At 49.9% G+C, this 21,133-nt stretch overlaps 1 protein-coding gene across 2 annotated transcripts in view; it reads right to left on the bottom strand.

Annotated features, from left to right (window-relative positions):
* Positions 1-840: 840 nt before the first annotated feature.
* TTLL12 (tubulin tyrosine ligase like 12) overlaps positions 841-21,133 on the bottom strand; it is a 57,954-nt gene continuing 37,661 nt past the window's right edge. For both annotated transcript variants that reach the window (XM_077266591.1, XM_077266590.1), the window contains exons 2-14: positions 13,576-13,757; positions 12,819-13,017; positions 11,828-11,987; positions 11,615-11,748; positions 11,354-11,430; positions 10,577-10,693; positions 9,714-9,908; positions 9,320-9,431; positions 8,115-8,266; positions 5,688-5,769; positions 5,272-5,340; positions 4,710-4,848; positions 841-2,000 (exon numbers count right to left, since the gene is read on the bottom strand). In XM_077266591.1, the coding sequence (XP_077122706.1) occupies positions 1,849-2,000; positions 4,710-4,848; positions 5,272-5,340; positions 5,688-5,769; positions 8,115-8,266; positions 9,320-9,431; positions 9,714-9,908; positions 10,577-10,693; positions 11,354-11,430; positions 11,615-11,748; positions 11,828-11,987; positions 12,819-13,017; positions 13,576-13,739 (1,752 nt within the window). In that variant the 5' untranslated portion in view covers positions 13,740-13,757 and the 3' untranslated portion in view covers positions 841-1,848. The remainder of the gene's footprint in view (positions 2,001-4,709; positions 4,849-5,271; positions 5,341-5,687; positions 5,770-8,114; positions 8,267-9,319; positions 9,432-9,713; positions 9,909-10,576; positions 10,694-11,353; positions 11,431-11,614; positions 11,749-11,827; positions 11,988-12,818; positions 13,018-13,575; positions 13,758-21,133) is intronic.

The raw sequence follows: 21,133 nt of genomic DNA, 5'->3' as shown, positions 1-21,133 counted from the left end.
GGAGTGGCCATGGTCCGGTGAAAAACAAGCAATTATAATATCAACCCGAGAGGCTGTTCTAGAAATCTGACCTCCAGGGTGACTCTATAAATTAGGCCTGTATACATAGGATCGTGTTCACAGATTGAGGGGCAGCCGAGCTGATGTGTCCCAGTCCATATTCATCCCCCCTCAGGGAGCAGAAAGCAGATTAGAAAGTTAGCTATTTCTGTAAGTTTTCTCCTATTTTTATAACTGTTTTGCACAGTTGTATGTCTTTTTATTACCATACTTTTATACCTTTTTTCTTATTGTAAGCACTGTACCTTTTCATATTAAAGCATAAAACTTTAACAAGGTGAACCTTGTATGTTCTAAAGAATCCATAGCCTTAAAGTGTGTGACCCTGCTGGTTGGCAGACAGTAGAATATTTCCGGGACTCATCGCCCGTGTGTTCGGTGAGTGGTGGCAGCGTGTATGAGCGGGTGTGTGGCCTGGGTCGGTGTGTGATTTATGCTCACATGCTGGACTGAGAGAGGGGAGATAGATTAACCCTTGCAGGCGCAACCCCAAGTCGCGTGCTGAGAGCAGGTACGTGACAGTCATGTTTATGAAAGCCTTTAAAACCAGCGCAGAGGCTGCAGGAAGCACAGGGAGACATAAGTCTATTCCATAGATGTTTCTTCGAAAACTAGATGACCATTTGCCGCCATTACAGCACCATAAGTGAAGGGGGACTGCCTACCTCGATTTCTAAATGGCAATTCTACCTATCTGTATCTACCGTAGCCAAAGCAGAAATACCTTGACGGATGAGGAAGACTCAACAATAGTGTTAGAAACAACAAACCACTAATGAGTGAAATAAACGTGACCTTTATTTTTCTGGAATACAACAAAAAAAAGTAACAAGCACGTGTAAATGTGAAAAGCGGAGTCCGGTAGATTGCTTACAGTATGGGCACTCCCCGTTCTGATCCCATGGACATGCAACCGAGAACTCTCCGGGTTAATACAACTGCCCGGTGCTAAATAACAGCTGAAAATCTGCAGCGTATCAAAGGGTAGAAAGAAAAACAGTAGAAATGTCAGCAAAGACCTCATCTCATATAGATATTTTATTTTAGCAGGGTCTCCTCATTTTCGGTATAGCCTAAAGTGATGGCAGCTGAAAAAAAATGAACCTTAACGTGAGATTAGAAAAAAAGTGCCTATTTCTTCCAGAAAAACAGCGCCACTCTTCTCTATGGTAGTATTAAAAGGGTATTTCAATCTTCAAGATCCTATCTCAATATGTAGTAGGTGTAATAATAGAAAATACCTCCAATTAGAAATGTAGCATAGTTCTCCTGATTAGCTATATCACTTACCTCATGTGCATAGTTCTCCTGATTAGCTATATCACTTACCTCATGTGCAGGGCATTGCAGTAGCTTAGGTATCCATGGTTACAACATAGTGACAATTACTTGTTAGTGATCATAAGCTACTGCTATGCCCTGCACATGGGATAAGCGACACAGCTAATCAGGAGAACTATACTACTTTTCTAATTGGAAGTATTTGCGAATATTATTATACCTACTAGATATTGGGATAGGATCTTGGAGATGGGAATACCTCTAAGTATTGCAGCATTCAAGAGAATGGGGCTAACCTGTAATACCAGAGTCGGCCTATAGACAGGAGTGGCGCTTTTTCAAGAAATAGAGCAGAGCATTTATCTGATTCTGGAAAACCCCTTTAAGAGCAGTAATATCAGATTCTTATGAGCCATGTAGTGGTATACTCGAGGATATTATCACCGTGGCTTCGATATGGCTGCTGCTGGTTGTATCAAGTCCAGGAAGATTAATTTCCCAGCGGAATTAAAGGATGGTGGTCATGTGGCAATTGTCGGTTTCATCCAAGAACAGAGTGCTGAAGACGTCATTGAAAAAAGTCGGATGGTACTTGCAGGCCCTGGTACAATCGGGGTTAAAGTTGACTTCTAGAATTTGGGGCCGCATTATCCGTTTGCCTGGAAGAAGAAAAAAAAAAAAAAAAAAAGAGGTTTGGGATCAATCTGAGCTCACATTGAGGAGAACAGTCGTCGTCTTTTCAGTTCATCCATTCAGTTTCAATAGATATTTTCTGTTTGGCGTACACAGCTCTCAGGCGGAACTATGCGTCTCCATGGTTACAGACTACAAACAAATCCAGCGTAGTCATGTGCTTCTCATTGCTCTCCATTATTGGGATTCATTTCTACGGTGTTCACTGCGTGGTAAAAACGACATCGCAGTAGTATATACTGTATATAAGGAGCCGTGTGCGGGATCACACTGTACACAGGGAAGCCGTGTGCGGGATCACACTGTACACAGGGGAGCCGTGTGCGGGATCACACTGTACATAGGGGAGCCGTGTGCGGGATCACACTGTACACAGGGGAGCCGTGTATGGGATCACACTGTATATTGGGGAGCCGTGTGAGGGATCGCACTGTATATTGGGGAGACGTGTGCGGGATCACACTGTATATTGGGGAGCCGTGTGCGGGATCACACTGGATATAGGGGAGCCGTGTGTGGGATTACACTGTACACAGGGGAGCCGTGTGCGGGATCACACTGTACACAGGGGAGCCGTGTGCGGGATCACACTGTACATAGGGGAGCCGTGTGCGGGATCACACTGTACACAGGGGAGCCGTGTATGGGATCACACTGTATATTGGGGAGCCGTGTATGGGATCACACTGTATATTGGGGAGCCGTGTGAGGGATCGCACTGTATATTGGGGAGCCGTGTGCGGGATCACACTGTATATTGGGGAGCCGTGTGCCGGATCACACTGTACATTGGGGAGCCGTGTGCCGGATCACACTGTACATTGGGGAGCCGTGTGCCGGATCACACTGTACATTGGGGAGCCGTGTGCCGGATCACACTGTACATTGGGGAGCCGTGTGCCGGATCACACTGTACATTGGGGAGCCGTGTGCCGGATCACACTGTACATTGGGGAGCCGTGTGCCGGATCACACTGTATATTGGGGAGCCGTGTGCGGGATCACACTGTATATTGGGGAGCCGTGTGCGGGATCACACTGTATATTGGGGAGCCGTGTGCGGGATCACACTGTATATTGGGGAGCCGTGTGCGGGATCACACTGTACACAGGGGAGCCATGTGCGGGATCACACTGTATATTGGGGAGCTGTGTGCCGGATCACACTGTATATTGGGGAGCCGTGTGCGGGATCACACTGTATATTGGGGAGCCGTGTGTGGGATCACACTGTATATTGGGGAGCCATGTGCGGGATCACACTGTATATTGGGGAGCCATGTGCGGGATCACACTGTATATTGGGGAGCCGTGTGCGGGATCACACTGTATATTGGGGAGCCGTGTGCCGGATCACACTGTATATTGGGGAGCCGTGTGCCGGATCACACTGTATATTGGGGAGCCGTGTGCCGGATCACACTGTATATTGGGGAGCCGTGTGCGGGATCACACTGTATATTGGGGAGCCGTGTGCGGGATCACACTGTATATTGGGGAGCCATGTGCGGGATCACACTGTATATTGGGGAGCCGTGTGCGGGATCACACTGTATATTGGGGAGCCATGTGCGGGATCACACTGTATATTGGGGAGCCGTGTGCGGGATCACACTGTATATTGGGGAGCCGTGTGCGGGATCACACTGTACACAGGGGAGCCATGTGCGGGATCACACTGTATATTGGGGAGCTGTGTGCGGGATCACACTGTATATTGGGGAGCTGTATGCGGGATCATACTGTATATTGGGGAGCCGTGTGCGGGATCACACTGTACACAGGGGAGCCGTGTGCGGGATCACACTGGATATAGGGGAGCCGTGTGCGGGATCACACTGGATATAGGGGAGCCGTGTGTGGGATTACACTGTACACAGGGGAGCCGTGTGCGGGATCACACTGGATATAGGGGAGCCGTGTGAGAGATCACACTGTATATTGGGGAGCTGTGTGCCGGATCACACTGTATATTGGGGAGCAGTGTGCGGGATCATACTGTATATTGGGGAGCTGTATGCGGGATCATACTGTATATTGGGGAGCCGTGTGCGGGATCACACTGTACACAGGGGAGCCGTGTGCGGGATCACACCTGTATATAGGGGAGCCGTGTGTGGGATTACACTGTACACAGGGGAGCCGTGTGCGGGATCACACTGGATATAGGGGAGCCGTGTGAGATCACACTGTATATAGGGGAGCCGTGTGCGGGATCACACTGTATATTGGGGAGCCATGTGCGGGATCACACTGTATATTGGGGAGCTGTGTGCGGGATCATACTGTACACAGGGGAGCCGGGTGTGGGATCATACTGTATATTGGGGAGCCGTGTGCGGGATCACACTGTATATTTGGGAGCCGTGTGCGGGATCACACCTGTATATAGGGGAACCGTATGTGGGATCACACTGTACATAGAGAATGTCGTCATACTTAATTCTGCTGACTATTGAGTGATACAATTATAATTAATATGTGAATATTAAATACTGAGAAGAATTATTTTCAGCCTATTGGTTCGGCCTCCACAACAGTCACGGTGTTATGTGGACCCTCAGGAATATTAATTGCCCACCCCCCCCGCGCATGATAATTTACATAGGTACCTCTGAAATCAATGGACATTGCACTGAATTCAGAGGAAGACTGTAGGGAACGCGCGGCCATACCTTCACTGTCCTTGTCCCACTTCAGCATCAGATCTATGGCGTACACGGCTCGGGACGACTGGTAGTCGCAGATCCCGAGGGGGGCTGGCTTGGATGTCGCTGCTTGAAATAGTTCTCCAAAAGTCTTAAATAACTGAGCCTGATAAGAAACAAGAGGCAACAAAAAGTCAACACTTCATCTTATTTGCTCCCTGATCTCATGGATCTGGCTCACTTTCACAGGAGGATCGTAATGACAGGCACGGGGGCTTTCAGCAGACCCCCAGCTGTCATTGCAGTCCATCGGCGCCCCAAAATCACATCGTGGGCTGGTGGAATGATGCTCCCTCATACCGGCGCGTGTTAAACGCCGCTGTCAGAGATGAACAGGTTAACAGGCGTAGCGAGAGCTCTGCTCCACCCGCGGCTATTAGAGGTACATGATGGCTGAAAAAATCAGCCATCATCTGCCGGGAAAGATGCAGGCTCAGCTTGTGAGCCCGCACTATGCACCGGACGTATGACGTAACTGTACGTCATATATGAAGGGGTTAAAAGGGATCAGAAAAAAAAAATTACTTACCTCAATAGTCTTCCAGGGATACTCCGGATACTGCTTCTCGAACATGGTGATAAACTCATCACAGTGAATCTACGACACAAAGGATGAAGAGGCAGAGGATGTAACTTGGGATATTAGAGGGTCTTGGCTTAAAAAAAACAACAACAAAAAAAAAAACAACAACAAAAAAAAACCCTTTTTGTATTCCCGACAGCGATCAAGCTGGCAGCTAGTGTTTATTTTGCCTGCAGCGCCCCCACAGGATAAATGCAGTATTACACAATAACCTTACGGTTTTAAGTTCAAGTCCGGTGACACTGATCAATGAAGGGGCAGCAGTTCTATACATAGGGGAGGGGGATGCTACATGCTGGGACTTGTGGTTTCCCCATTACGGGAGAGCGCTGCCCCTCTGTGGTCACGTATGGTAATGTCACCTGCTTCAGCTGCACATTGGAGGCGTAGTTCATCACCGTGAAGTGCTTCTCGTAGTCATCCAGGTCATCAAGTGAGAACGGCCTGGCGGGAAAAAAAAAAAAGAGAATAGTCTGTAAGATTGTGCCCCGTGGATATTACCCTAAACTGTGCCCCCTCCCTGGCACTAATGCTGCGGGGTCAGCCCGGCCTCCATTGGGCAGTGCGATGTCATCTTTGCACCATTTAGTGGGTGCCAAGTGGCCGGCAGCACCTATCGGCGCGATCTGCACACTCCGGGACAATTGGGGCTCACAATCTAAATTCTGAATTAATATTTAAGGACATAAGATAAAATGGGGTAATTGGTTTTGGGAGGAACTAACTGGGTGTAATGGAAGTGGGCTTTAATAGTACTGGTCTTCTCATATGGGCCAAAGGGACCTCCCAGGCTCAGGCGCGACCGTCGCTAAATTCCTGCTAGGACTCTGCAAGGTAACAGTGCAAACCGCTGAGATAGACACATAACACCCAACTACACCAAGTGACCGGCGGTAGAGAATGGCCGATCATCCGCCAATTGGCGGTCTTCTACAAAAATGGGTACACAGGCCGAGCGCTCTGGGGCAGATTGTACCAGACAGTGCGCACAGTCTGCCATTGTTCTCGGCAGCACAGGTCAGGAATACACAAGAACTGTGCTGCCGAGGAATGCTCGCTGCACAATAATCGAGGATGGATAGATTTATCAGTTACTAGAGAGACAGAGCAAGAGAAAGCAAGAGAGAAAGACACAGAGCGAGAGAGAGAGCAAGAGAGAGCGAGAGAGCGCGCGAGAGCGAGAGAGCGCGCAAGAGCGAGAGAGCGCGCGAGAGCGAGAGAGCGCGCGAGAGCGAGAGAGCGCGCGAGAGCGAGAGAGCGCGCGAGAGCGAGAGAGCGCGCGAGAGCGCGCGAGAGCGAGCGCGAGAGAGCGAGCGAGCGCGAGAGAGCGCGCGAGAGCGAGAGAGCGCGCGAGAGCGAGAGAGCGCGCGAGAGCGCGCGAGAGCGCGCGAGAGCGCGCGAGAGCGAGAGAGCGCGCGAGAGCGAGAGAGCGCGCGAGAGCGAGAGAGCGCGCGAGAGCGAGAGAGCGCGCGAGAGCGAGAGAGCGCGCGAGAGCGAGAGAGCGCGCGAGAGCGAGAGAGCGCGCGAGAGCGAGAGAGCGCGCGAGAGCGAGAGAGAGCGCGAGAGAGAAAGAGAGCGCGAGAGAGAAAGAGAGCGCGAGAGAGAAAGAGCGCGAGAGAGAAAGAGAGCGAGAGAGAGAAAGAGAGCGAGAGAGAGAAAGAGAGCGCGAGAGAGAAAGAGAGCGCGAGAGAGAAAGAGCGCGAGAGAAAGAGAGCGCGAGAGAGAAAGAGAGCGCGAGAGAGAAAGAGCGCGAGAGAGAAAGAGCGCGAGAGAGAAAGAGAGCGCGAGAGAGAAAGCGAGCGCGAGAGAGAAAGAGAGCGCGAGAGAGAAAGAGAGCGCGAGAGAGAAAGAGAGCGCGAGAGAGAAAGAGAGCGCGAGAGAGAAAGAGAGCGCGAGAGAGAAAGAGAGCGCGAGAGAGAAAGAGAGCGCGAGAGAGAAAGAGAGCGCGAGAGAGAAAGAGAGCGCGAGAGAGAAAGAGAGCGCGAGAGAGAAAGAGAGCGCGAGAGAGAAAGAGAGCGCGAGAGAGAAAGAGAGCGCGAGAGAGAAAGAGAGCGCGAGAGAAAGAGCGCGAGAGAGAAAGAGAGCGCGAGAGAAAGAGAGCGCGAGAGAGAAAGAGAGCGCGAGAGAGAAAGAGCGCGAGAGAGAAAGAGCGCGAGAGAGAAAGAGAGCGCGAGAGAGAAAGAGAGCGCGAGAGAGAAAGAGAGCGCGAGAGAGAAAGAGAGCGCGAGAGAGAAAGAGAGCGCGAGAGAGAAAGAGAGCGCGAGAGAGAAAGAGAGCGCGAGAGAGAGAGAGCGCGAGAGAGAAAGAGCGCGAGAGAGAAAGAGAGCGCGAGAGAAAGAGAGCGCGAGAGAGAAAGAGAGCAAAAGAGAGAAAGAGAGCAAAAGAGAGAAAGAGCAAAAGAGAGAAAGAGAGCAAAAGAGAGAACCAGTGAGGGAGAGAATAAGAAACACACACAGAGCGCGAGAGAAAGAGAGCAAAAGAGACAACAAGAGACAGACCCACAGCGAGGGAGAGAACAAGAGACACAGAGCGCGAGAAAAAACAAGAGACAGCAAGAGACAGACACACAGAGAATGACAGATTGAGAGAGAGCGTGAGAGAGCGTGCGCAACAGAGAGCAAAAGAGCGAGAGGGCAAGAGAGACACGCACAGAGTGAGAGAGAACAAGAGCGCGAGACACACAAAGCGTGAGCGACACAGAGAGCGAGAGCAATATACAGAGAGCGTGCGCTAGAGAACAAGACACACAGTGCAAGAGAGCGCGAGAAAAGACGAAGAGACAGACTTACCTGTTAGCAAATCTCAGCCAGAAGACGTTGTAGGTGTAGAGCCGGAGCGGCCGCACAGATCGGAGAAGCAGCACGTAGCGGATATCAAACTTCACCTTCCCGACGTCATCCCGATGGAAGAGCACCGGATCCTCCACGTACTTGGACACAACCTGCAGGAGGAGCGAGCACGTGATGTCCCCTGTGCACGCGCCATTACTAATGGACACAGATTCATAGTATATGTGCAAAAACAATGGACCAAAAACCATCCCTAGAAAAGCGTAAATCCAATAATTTGCTTCATGTCCATCAGTGAAGATTACGGCCCAGATTCATCATTTGCTTCTTTTTTTTGTTTTTAAGTCACTTTCCTTTTTGTCTTGGGTTGTATTAGTTGCTGGTTTTTTTCATCAAAATTTAGGATTTTTGAGCAAAGTCAAAAATGGGGTTTCCTTGCCAAAAGGCACGAAAAAAAAAAAAAAGTTATTCCAAAATACTAGTGAATACACAGGAAAAAATGATCTGCTTTTGCAATTGATGAATAAGCCCCATAGATTGCATTGAGTGAGAGACCAAACCAGGGACCCACAGGCCACGCCGTGGGGTAGGGGGGCTTCTCCTACAGGCCACGCCGTGGGGTAGGGGGGCTCTCCTACAGGCCACGCCATGGGGTAGGGGGGCTCTCCTACAGGCCACGCCATGGGGTAGGGGGGCTCTCCTACAGGCCACGCCATGGGGTAGGGGGGCTATCTCCTGTCTCAGTTCTAGCAATTTACAGCTTTAGGTGTCCGCAGTGAACCAAGTAGATGAGCGGGTGTGTAAAAGGGGGTTTTCTGCCCCTTTAAGGTTATATATGGCCCCACCTAGTCCATTGATCCTCCAGCTTTTAAAAAAACATGGTCGTGATATGACAGTTGCAGCCAATCACTGTGGCCACTGACTGGCTGCAGTGGTCACAAGTCAACTGGAATGGGAACGAAACAGTACATGCCATTTCTGATAACTAACCACACTGGGGTTATATATAAATTTAGAAAAAGGCGAGAAAATCTCTTTAACAGGTTGGAGATCTACCTGTGCGAGGACTTTGCCAGAGAGGGAGCGTCGCAGGCAAACACACACCTGGCGCCAGTGCCCGCAGCCTATTTTCCTTGGGCCGGGGCCAGCGCCATGACGCATCCACCTATGAAGGAGAGGGTTACAGGACAGCGCTGGAGACAAACCTTTGGCGTGCTCTCCCGCTGACGGATGATGTAGGACAGGTTGGTTGTGACATGCGTGTCCAGACTCCGGGCCAGATTCCACGGCTTACAGATCCAGTGATTGTCTTCTCCCCTGCACAGACAATGGCAGGAGAAACGTAAAGTACCAAACTTCCAAAACACGTCAGCCCCCAAGTCCCCTTACACAGACAGTCCCCTTACACAGACAGTCCCCTTACACAGACAGTCCCCTTACACAGACAGTCCCCTTACACAGACAGTCCCCTTACACAGACAGTCCCCTTACACAGACAGTCCCCCTACACAGACAGTCCCCTTACACAGACAGTCCCCTACACGGACAGTCCCCTACACGGACAGTCCCCTACACGGACAGTCCCCTACACGGCCATACCTCTCTTCTCGTTGCTTGAAGTAGCTGATAAACTGCGGGAGTTCTGTCTTCAGATTAAAGGTGCGTGGCAGCCACAGTGGACCCTCCGCGTCTCCGATCCTTCTAGAAACGGACGCCAGGCAATCCTTTACAGTCAGCAGATTCTCACATGGGAACTGATTGAGCAGGACATGGGGTCTCTCCGTGCTGAGCGTCCTGGAATGAGCCAAGAATATGGCATATGTATCATCCCTCACAACAAAAGGATGGGAAATTATCCTTTTCAGTAGTTGGTGCTTTGTTTTTTCAATACTTAGAATTGACAAATTTAGCTTATAAAATTATGACTACTTGTGGCCACCACTAGAGGGAGCTGCAGCTGTGTTTCCATTGAACTTGATAATAAACATGTATGCAGTAATCTCATAGGCTCCCTCTAGTGGTCACTCTGGGAAATTCATGCTTTAGTATCTGCATGAGATGAGAACACAGTAATTTTAGGCCAAAGTTACTCTTTTAGATGCAGTGGAACATCCACATTTTAATTTAGAAGTGTGAGTGTGAATATATATTAATACTGTAATTTATTTCATACTATTAAAAAAATAAGTTATATTTATTATATATGTATATTTTAGATATATTTTAATAATTATTTTTATTAAGATATCTTAAATATATATTTTTTGTTTTTATTTTAGTGAATATATGTAAAAATTCACATGCAGTTCACCAAAGCTAATGTTGTTGAGCAGCAATACCACATGTGACCTTGTAGATAAGTGTGGCGCGGTTTTTGGATGAAGCAACAGTGAATTTCTAATTATGGACTATCCCTTTAAGAGGTGGGAGATGACTGAGAGGACGACCCTCGGCACGCTCACTTATAATCTTTGAAGTGGGAGAAGTTGAAGAGGATGTCGGCTTCCTTCTCGTTGTCGGTGAACACAAATCTCGGGTGGTCCACGCCGGTCAGCACTTGCTGCATATCTGTGTAAACTCTGAAAACAAGAACAGGGTTTATATTTATGGAATTTCTTTGCCAATTTAAAGGCCTACGAACACGCCAATATCTAGTGTGAACGGGGGGCCTTAAAGGGGATTTCCAGTTTGTTAATTGGTTGCAGTGCTGATGTCACATCGACGGCGCTGCAGCCAATCACTGTGTTCAGCAGCCCCGAGCTGCTTGCAATGTCAACTCGGGCAGCACCATTGATCTCAGCGATTGGCTGCAGCATTGTCAACGTGACAGCAGCCCAGACGACACCAGGAGCAGCACCGAACTCAATGCTGGACCTGGGGAGGGTGAGTAAAGCGTTGTTTGTTTTCTTTAAACAAATTGTAGCCTGGGAGAGAAGCTTTTTTTCTGAAACCGAATTATCAGGACTTTGCCTTTAATGGATTACCTTAAAGGCACAGTCAGACAGCCGGACAAGGATCGGAAGGCAGTAGCATAGAAATACATGAAGCCTTCATGCTCGGGAAAGCCGCCAGCCAGCCCGGACAGTGTTACAAGCACATAGTAAGTGGGGGGCTCTCAGTCTGAACATGGACTCTTTCCCATCACTTGGTCGGTGCAATTTTATAAATATATTACAAAGTTTTCCAAACTTTTATTTGCCACGGTGTGAAATAAGTCGCCAATATTACAGAAAACTTACTTAAAAATTTTACTCTTGTCTGGTAACGGCGGCTCCACAGGAAGAGGCAGAGATTCTTTATTTTCAGTAAAAATAGCCTAGAAAAAAAAAAAAGAATAAAAAAAGATCCAACCATAGTAATCATAGTAAAAGTCAGCAGTGCAGATGATAACTGCAGTACAGGGGTGATACCACTAGGGGGCGACAAGTCAATTCCACCCTACGGTTATTTGCCACAGCTTGTAGCACCGAGATTATGACTAGAGTCGGCACTGATCTCACCTGATAGTGGGCGTCGGAGGGCTCCGGGGTCTGGTGGTTTATGTGGGTATGATCCATGGACTGCCAAGGTAACAGCAGACAGCTCCGTAACAAAGGATCGCTCTCTCCATACACATAGTCACGGGACACTTCCTCTGATTAAAAAAAAAAGTTTTTATTCATTGACAGCAAGGAGAGATCTTGAAAATTATGTGAAAGTTAGAATAATTTTACCTCCATTGCTCAGGTCCCGGTGGGGCCAAAGTATGGTGTATGCCAGCTGTTGGGGGATGTAATAAAAGGGAGCAATACCAAATGTCGGCTCATCCGAGTGCTGAATTCTGGATCCGAATTCGTCCATTATGTACCAGACGGGAACTTTCTCCTCTGCGGTCTACGAAGAGAAATGTATGCTTAAAGAGGTAGGTTTTGCTCACATTTTATTCCCGCTCCTCCCCTGTGCAAATAGTTTTTTGATTTTTTGAAATCCGCCATTCCAATCCAGGGATATGGGTCTTTTTATTAAGTACTACTTTACCCTGGGGGCATGTCTAACAAGATCCGCATGGGCGTGTCTTTAGGCAGCAACGCCCATGAGGTAACAGCTATAAAAATCAGGAAACAACAAAGTCTCACATCTCTGGAACCGTATGTCGGATTCTAACAAAACAAACAACGGGATTCTCAGGGAAGAAGCGGGAATAAAATAACAATAAGTGGACATGTTTGACCTCACGATAGGACGTCTTTAAAGGCTGCAATAGTGGAAATACCTCTCCAATGTTGGGAACAACCCTTTAAGCCATATCCTTGGGATATGTATGGGTGAATCTAGGTACCTATGCCCATTCACTGAGGTGAGAGTTGGACCACCATTGATCTGCCCACAGAAGACTAGGGAAGGAAGTTTCACAACGTCCACGGGAAGAGAATATTTCGCTCAGCTCCCATTGAAGTGATCCGAGTTGCAGTACCTGAGAACGGCCACTACATGGTGTATGGAGCTGTACATTTACATCCAGCCAATGCAGAACCTGCTTACAAGCTGGTCAGTGGAGGTGCCCCACCGATCTGGTGTTTAAGACCTATCCTAAATATAGGCCATAAAAATCAAAGATCCGGACAATCCCTTTACAAACAAGTATAGAGCTACCTCAATTACTGATAAAAACTAAAAGTTATCTTTCCTTTAAGTTCTTAAAGGTAAAGTATGGCGTCACCTTACCCCATGAGAGAGCCGATATGTCTGGTTATACTTCCACATTTCCTTCAGAACCATCTCCACCACGTCCACATCCGGGACTTCTCCGTGAAACTCTATGCCCATAAGGTTGGCCATACGATGAAGGAGGCCAGGGACTTCCATCAGCTGGTGCCGAGCGTGCTCCACACGGTAAGTCCATGCGTGGTCAATCAGAAAAATGCTGTAAAACAAGAAAAAAATCAATTGTTTTGAGCACAGTTTCTGTGTAGAACTATACGTTTCCATGGTAACAGACTACAAACAAACCTTGCGTAGTCTGATCCTAAAGTCACACTCAGTCTGACTCCTAGTTCTGGTTAATGTATAATCAAATTAAAGAATATATTGGAAAATATCTACCTACTAATAAAGTTTATTTCAATTTAGTCAAGTGGGAGGTTCCCTAAAAAAACTCTAAAAATTATGGGGAAAAAAACTAATTTAAAAAGTATGACTATCAGCTGATCGACGAGGATCAGGCTACGATCATCACTGGAGAGACAGATCAAGTCACACATTTTTCTCTGCAGCGGCCACTGCTGGGGAAATGTGGTATTACATGTAGGCCACTGAAACAAAAAGTAAAACATGGTGGAAGACAGAGTCCTCCTGATCGGCTCTCAGCACTGACCGTGGAGGACCCCCCGCTATGATGTCCATCCACACTAGTAAGGCAGCAGTTGTCCTTGGCAAAACACCCCCTTTAAGCGCACCCAGCCCACCTATTCCATAAACGCACCAGTTCGGGTCAGTGGCTCGCAGCCCGTGCTCATTGGTGACAATTACTTTGAATGATGGTTCGTTCCCCGGATTCGGTTTCTTTTTCAGTTCTCTTTCAATTTCGTCCCGTTCTTCATCATCCTCTTCCTCCTCGGCCTCCTCCACCTGCATTATCCCAAACATCTCCCCCGCATCAAAGATCTGCAAGGTAAATGAGGACGACTTTGGTTACTCACCCCCAATAGGAATGCAAGATAGGTAATGTATGTACACAGTGACTGCACCAGCAGAATAGTGAGTGCAGCTCTGGGGTATAATACAGGATGTAACTCAGGATCAGTAATGTAATGTATGTACACAGTGACTGCACCAGCAGAATAGTGAGTGCAGCTCTGGGGTATAATACAGGATGTAATTCAGGATCAGTAATGTAATGTATGTACACAGTGACTGCACCAGCAGAATAGTGAGTGCAGCTCTGGAGTAGAATACAGGATGTAACTCAGGATCAGTAATGTAATGTATGTACACAGTGACTGCACCAGCAGAATAGTGAGTACAGCTCTGGAGTATAATACAGGAGGTAACTCAGGATCAGTAATGTAATGTATGTACACAGTGACTGCACCAGCAGAATAGTGAGTGCAGCTTTGGGGTATAATACAGGAGGTAACTCAGGATCAGTAATGTAATGTATGTACACAGTGACTGCACCAGCAGAATAGTGAGTGCAGCTCTGGAGTATAATACAGGATGTAACTCAGGATCAGTAATGTAATGTATGTACACAGTGACTGCACCAGCAGAATAGTGAGTGCAGCTCTGGGGTATAATACAGGAGGTAACTCAGGATCAGTAATGTAATGTATGTACACAGTGACTGCACCAGCAGGATAGTGGGTGCAGCTCTGCTCAGCTGCTGCTCACTGTGCTGATTGTGGGTGCGGTCGCTGCTGAACCTGCTGTGTGCTCCTGAGCTCCTGGGAACCACCACCTCTCCGCCCGGGGACCTGCTCTCTCTCTTACCCAGGGAGTGAGTGGGTTTCCTGGGATGAATGAGGGGGCCAAGTCCCAGGCTTCTGCTTCCCGGACCAGGCTGGCGGGGGGCAGAAGGAACCAGCAACCAGCCTGCACATCAGAAGATTCGGGGGTGAGACGCTCCACCAGGAGTCGCAGCAATGTGGCTCCTACTCCCCCCAGGTCTGCAGAGACCCAGAGAAGCCGCAAGGCTTCCATGGAGGAGAAGCCTGCTAGCGTGCAGGAAGGCGGCCCTTCCGGAGGAAAGCTGAGTGCTCACGGAGGTGAGGCCGACCTCACTGAGGAGGGTTGGGCGCTGCAGAGACCCCGGGAGTCTGTGTCCACCTATGCCTCCCGGGTCATGAGCCACCTTCGTGAGTATGAAGAGGCAAGTAAGAGATTGAGAAGGCTCCGGGAGGAGCTGCGCTGCACAAGCGCAAAAGCTGCAGGCGCTCCAGACCCAGGAAGACACAATTCCAGGCGGAGGTAAAGAGGCTGAAGCTTGAAATTAATGACCTGGAGGTGAGAAAAGCGTTTATCCAAGAAAAAAGTGGACCATTTAAAGAAAAATTGCAAAATGAAGACCGATTCAGAGAAATGGCTAATAACAGAGAGCAAAGGCAGATTGGGCTGCAGCCTGGGAGCCAGGTGGATGATGATGATGATGATGATAAGAAGGAGGATGACCAGCAGAAAGCCCCACCTGGCAGCCTGCTTAGTCACTCACAGGCCACGTGCAGCGAGCTCCCTGCTGGACAGGCGACAATGACATCTTGTCGCAGTTCTGCTGGCTCTGGGGAGGACAGTGACAACATCGGCCAGGGAGGAGCGCTAATGACAGAGATCAAGCTCCTGGAGTCCCCAGTGTGCCTTCAGAACTTCCATCTTGGTGATGATTTGCCTGAGGAGGCACCTGGGGGCCACAAGAAAAAGGTAAAGAAGATCAAACCTAAGCTGCAGGAAGCGGTAAGCTATGTGTATGCCCCCCTCCCTGTACCCCCTGAGTCGGCTGCAGGGTCAGCTCGCTGTATAAGCCCCGTTGCCCAGCCCGGGTTTTGCTGTGGATCCGGTGCAAAGGCGCGGGGAGATTACAAAGCATGGTAGTGAGGCGCAGAGCTCCGTCTCTGCTTGTAGTAGCGGGGACGTAGCAGCAGGTGCATCAGCCGAGAGGCTGGACAGTGAGGGCGGCCCGGCGGCGGGCGAAAAGTCAAGCCACGATACTGTGGTGCGCTCCCCAGTGGGAGGGGGGAGCAGCCCGGTGTCAGGGGCAGCTCCGGTAGCCTCGGTGCCCCTGAATGCTGTTGCCGCTGATCACTTAGTTGAGAGGCGGCGGCAGTGTGAGGGTGTTACCGGGGCGGGGCGTTCCGGTCCTCCCACCAAAGTCCTGTTCTGTGTTGGCATCGCTGGTCAACAAGATGCTGATATAAAGGATCAGCGGCGCCCCACAGTGGCGAAAGATCAGCGGCGCCTGGTATCAGCAGTAAAGCAAAGGAAAATATCATCTGATGATGCGGAGGGCACACGTAAGACCAGGGGTGAGGTCGCCTCCAGTTCTGTGGAGGAGACTCAGCCCCTTGTGCCTGATGATGCGGAGGTCAAAATGTCACCCCCTGTTGTCACTGGTCCAGCAGGAGTGAATGTGGTGGTGGGTATGGATGAGGAAAAGTCTTTGTCTAGTGGTGTGGTTGCTGGTTTGGTAGAGGGTGAGGGGGTTATGGAGGTGGGTAATGGTGATGCTGTTGGTGTGGATGTGGTCACTGGTCCGGTTGCCCCCCCGGTGGTGGCAGCGCCTGTCAGGAGTTATGCCGCTGTCACCTCCGGGGGAAATAGGGCATCCTCCTCGTCTCTGGGCACGGCATGTTGCAACGGCGTCTCCTGGAGGCTCTAAAGAAGGGAGAGAGATCACTAATGGTAGAGGGTCGAGAGGTTGATCTATCCTTCTGGATAGAGAGGCATGGCCTCGGGGCCTTCCGAGAGCAAAGAGGGGGGGATACAGTGTGGTCCCTCCCAACAGCTGGGCCAGGTAGTGTGCGTAGGAATGTTGTCCGTCTTCGGTGGAGGGGCAGTGATGCGTGTCCTCCAAGGTCTAAAGTTGTGGAGCTCCTGCTGAGGATGGGCTTCAAGGCGATTGACATCTATGCCTTGATACATCCCTATTCCACACCTGAGTTTGATGTCAGCTTTGTTCGGCCGGAGGGGCTTGAGCTCTTCTGGTCGAACTATGAGTTGGCAAAAAATGAGCCTGGCTGGCGAGACTTTACCGTTCAGGTGGTGTCTCGCCAAAACCAAGTCAAGAAAGTGACCGTGATGACTTGTAACGAGTCGCTTTCTTGTTATGACATCATGACGTGGCTTGGCCGGTATGGAGAGGTGGTAGAAATGCCAAAGAAAAACCGTGACGAGTTTGGTATCTGGTCAGGGGCCTGGACGTTTATGGTAAAACTTAAGCGTTCAGGGGGTACGGTTGCCCACATACCATCATCTGCCTTCCTGGGTAGGGATCGTATCCTGGTCTTCTACCAGGGGCAACCGAAGCTCTGTCACAGGTGCGGCGATCCCACACACTTCAGTGCAAACTGCACTGTGCAGAAGTGTGCATTGTGTGGGGATATTGGCCATCTTGCTGCATCTTGTGTGGAGATTAGGTGCCACCTGTGTGGTGAGTTAGGTCACCCATTCAGCCGTTGTCCTCGCTCCTTCGCTAACGCAGTCGTGACCCCGGTGGGAGAAAGCCGTGAGGCTGATTCTGCTGGGGAAGGGACTAGCAGGGGTGAGGGAGCTGAGGGGCCAAGGAAGAAAAGCAATAAAAAGACGCCTGCCCAGCTAAGGCGTCTAGACAAGCGCAGACAGGATAGGGAGCTGGGCGAGCCTCGGGCTACTGGGGCGGCTCCTGTCCTGGACGCCAGTCTTGCTGCTGAGGCCCCGAGGGATGATGAGTTGGATGAGGAGGTCAGGAGGATCCACAGGGAGGAAAGTGCCACTGCCTCAGAGTCCTCCCATTATGAAAGTATGGATGAGGATAATAGGCAGTGGCTAGAGAACAAGCATAAGCTCGGTACCAAAAAGAAGAGAAAGAAGGGAGATAAAAAAAATCTTCTCCCGCTCTGACCAAGGTACCTAAGGAAGGAAAAACCGACTCCCCTCTGGTTGGTCTTTCTAACCGGTTCCAAGCCCTTGAAAACATCTCTTCCTCTGAGGAGGAAGCAGAGGGTGAGGTTCTGGCTTCGGCGGGGCTCACAGGGGATGCCGAGTCTCCTTCTTCGGGGAATGTAAGTTCTATGGAGGGAGGGACTGGCCCAGAGTCCGGAGACGAGGACAATAAAAATAAAAAACACATGGGAATGGATACCTCATTGTCATTAAAGAGGGGGAAGGATTCCTCCTCTGAGGCAGAGGATAAGGGTAGTGGGAAAAAGAAAGCCATCTAACTCAATCACCAATGATGGCGGAACCCACTCCGTTGACGCTGGCGTCCATTAATGTCGCCAGCATAAAGTCAAATACAGCTAGATTTGCGGCCTTTGATTTTCTCAGCCGGGTTGAAGCTGACATTTTATTTTTGCAGGAGACCAGGCTGCCAAACATGGCAGATGTGTTTAAAGCTAAGAGGGAGTGGAGACTCGGGCCCTCCTATTGGTCTCTTGCGGCCGAGCCGTATAGCGGAGTGGCGGTCCTTTTTACCGCACCGGTGGAATGCCGACGGGTTATTGAGTTAGAAATGGGGAGGTGCCTGATCTTAGATGTCCTCATGAAGGGACAAGAGCTCCAGCTCATCAACATCTATGGTCCCCAATCTAAGTGGGACCGGAAGTGTCTCTTTATGAGGATCAAGCCCTACCTTTTTACAAGTCGGCAGGTTGTCTTTGGAGGGGACTTCAATGCTGTCACGAGGCCCCGAGATAGAGGAGGTTCCAGAGACAAGCTGACTTATGATAGCATCGCCCTTAATAGTATAGCTAGTGAGGCTCGCCTGGTGGATGTCCACATTTGGCACACCCCAGGCCACGAGGGGTTCACCTATCATAGAGGTAACTGTAGGTCCAGAATAGATAGGTTTTATTTAAAGGAGGAAGCTGTCTCTTCAGCAGTGTCTGTTGTTGAGGTGGAGTTCTCCGACCACTGTTTAATTTTGTTTTCTCTGAATGTTACAGAGACCTTCCGGATGGGAAGAGGCTTTTGGAGGCTCAATTCCTCTCTCTTGGAAGAAGCGGAGATAAGACAGTCCTTTGAGGATTTTCTTCAGAGCCAGGTACCCTTACTGGATCTTTGTAGTAGTAAGTCAGAGTGGTGGGAGATGTTCAAGGAAAGGGTGGCGAGATTCTTCCGCCAGCTCTCGAGCCTCAGGAATCTGAGCAGGTACCGCCTGTATCAGGGTCTGAGGAGGAAACTCGAACATCTTGTCTCAACTGGAGGTAGCCGCGAGGAGATCTCCAGAGTGAAATCTTTGCTTATGAGGTGTCAGTACGATAGACACGCATCTTTGGTTTTTGAGAGGGATTACGGGAAGTACTGCTCGCCCGACCCTTACAGAAACTGCAAGATGTCAGTGAATAGTAAAGTAGATACAGGACTGGTCGACACTACGGGGTCCCTGAGGCGATCCAGATCAGGGATCCTGGAGGTTGTCAAATCCTTCTACTCGCACCTCTTGGGGAAGAGGGATCTTGATTGGGATGAGATGTCGGCTTTCCTGGCTGACGCTGTCCCCGAACCAGGGGTAGACCCCTCTCTTGACAGTTTGACAGAAATGATCAGGGAAGAGGAAGTTCAGTTGGCGATTGAAGGGCTTGCCCAAAAAAAAAAAATCGCCTGGTCCAGATGGCTTAACATCTGAATTCTATAAGACCTTTAAGGACGTTTTGGTTCCCCTCTTGACTGAGGTATTCAATGAGTGTCTTTCCTCGGGCACTCTGCCGAAGTCAATGAGGAGGTCTGCTCTGATCATCTTGTCAAAGGGTAAGGACCCATCTTGCATTGAGAATTGGCGTCCCATATCGCTTCTCAATGCAGACAGGAAGGTTCTGGCAAAGGTGCTGTTTAATCGGCTGGTGAAATTTGCACCCCGACTCCTTTCGGAGGCCCAGCATTGCTCTGTTCCAGGCCGCAGCACATTTAGTGCTGTGCTCTGTGTCCGGGAGGCAGTGGAGCAGGGTAGGGCTGGTCACTGGAAGGGGTATATGCTGTCACTGGACCAGGCAAAAGCGTTTGATCGGGTTAATCACGAGTACCTCTGGTCCGTCCTTCTGAGATATGGCCTGCCGGGGGGGTTTGTTGATTGGCTTAAGACCTTGTACAGTGGGGCAGAGAGTTTCCCGCTTGTGAATGGTTGGATTGGCAGCTCTTTTGAGGTTGGGTCCGGTGTTCGCCAGGGTTGTCCCTTGAGCCCGCTGCTGTACGTGTTTGCGATTGACCCTCTTGTTAGGAGGGTGGAGCGTGGACCGTTGGCCGGGATCGGGATGGACCACGCAGCACCGGAGGCCACTCTGAGGGTGGTGGCGTATGCCGATGATGTCACCGTGTTTGTTTCCTCTCACGAGGAGGCAGGGTGGCTGATGTCAGAGGTAGATCGCTACTCGGAGGCATCCGGGTCCAAGATCAACCGGGATAAGTGTGAGAGTCTCTGGCTGGGAGGAGGAGATCCTGGTTTTGATCTCCGGGACACCCTTCCAGGACCCAAAATCTCTGCAAAAATCCTTGGCATCGAATTTGGCCAGGGGGATTACCCCAAACAAAATTGGGACAGCAGGCTAGAGATCGCCACTCAGAAGGTGAACCAATGGAAGGGTTGGTCTTTGACCCTAAGGGAAAGGGTAAACCTGATCAAAACTTACCTGCTCCCTTTACTGATTTATCTGGGCAGTGTGTGCATCTTGCCGGAATCTCTCTGGACTCGGGTCTACAGTTTGTTCTTCCAACTGTTATGGGGGAATAGACTGAACCTGGTCAAGAGGGAGGTTACTTACCGTACGAGGAGACTAGGAGGGTTGGGTATGGTCAACCCTGTGGTATTCCTTGTGGATACCTTCATTAAGATCAATATTGCAAACCTCTGGAAAGAGAGGGCTCCTCTGTGGGTATTCTCCTGTAGGGGATGGTTTCAGCCTTTCTTCCAGGAATGGGAGACAGGAGGGCAAGTGAAGGATCTTCGCACACCGCATGGACATCTTCCGGCTTACGCTACCTTGGTTCTGAAGGTAATTCGTCGGTGGGGTCTGGGAGTGTGGGGGATCAGGACTCTGCCAAGGAAACTCCTTGACAATAGGGTTCTGTTGACCCATTTCCAGAGGCCTCTGGTGCTCAGGGACTGCCCAAGTCGGGATCTTGGGGTGGGTTTACATCTTTTGAATTCTATCCGGATCCCCTCGAAGTTTTGGGACTTGGCTTGGCGCTGCTTCCATGGGAAACTGTGTGTGAGGGACAATCTGAAGTGTAGGAGCTCTGAGGACAGGAATTGTCCTCGGGAGCATTCTGGTACCTTGCTGGAAAGCATGGACCACTTCCTGCTTCATTGTCCCTTCAACACAGAGGTGTGCAACAGGGTGGGCGCCTTCATTGGCTGG

Source organism: Ranitomeya variabilis, chromosome 5 (assembly GCF_051348905.1).
Source record: "Ranitomeya variabilis isolate aRanVar5 chromosome 5, aRanVar5.hap1, whole genome shotgun sequence".
NCBI lineage: Eukaryota > Metazoa > Chordata > Amphibia > Anura > Dendrobatidae > Ranitomeya > Ranitomeya variabilis.
This window is presented reverse-complemented; position numbering and strand designations above follow the sequence as displayed.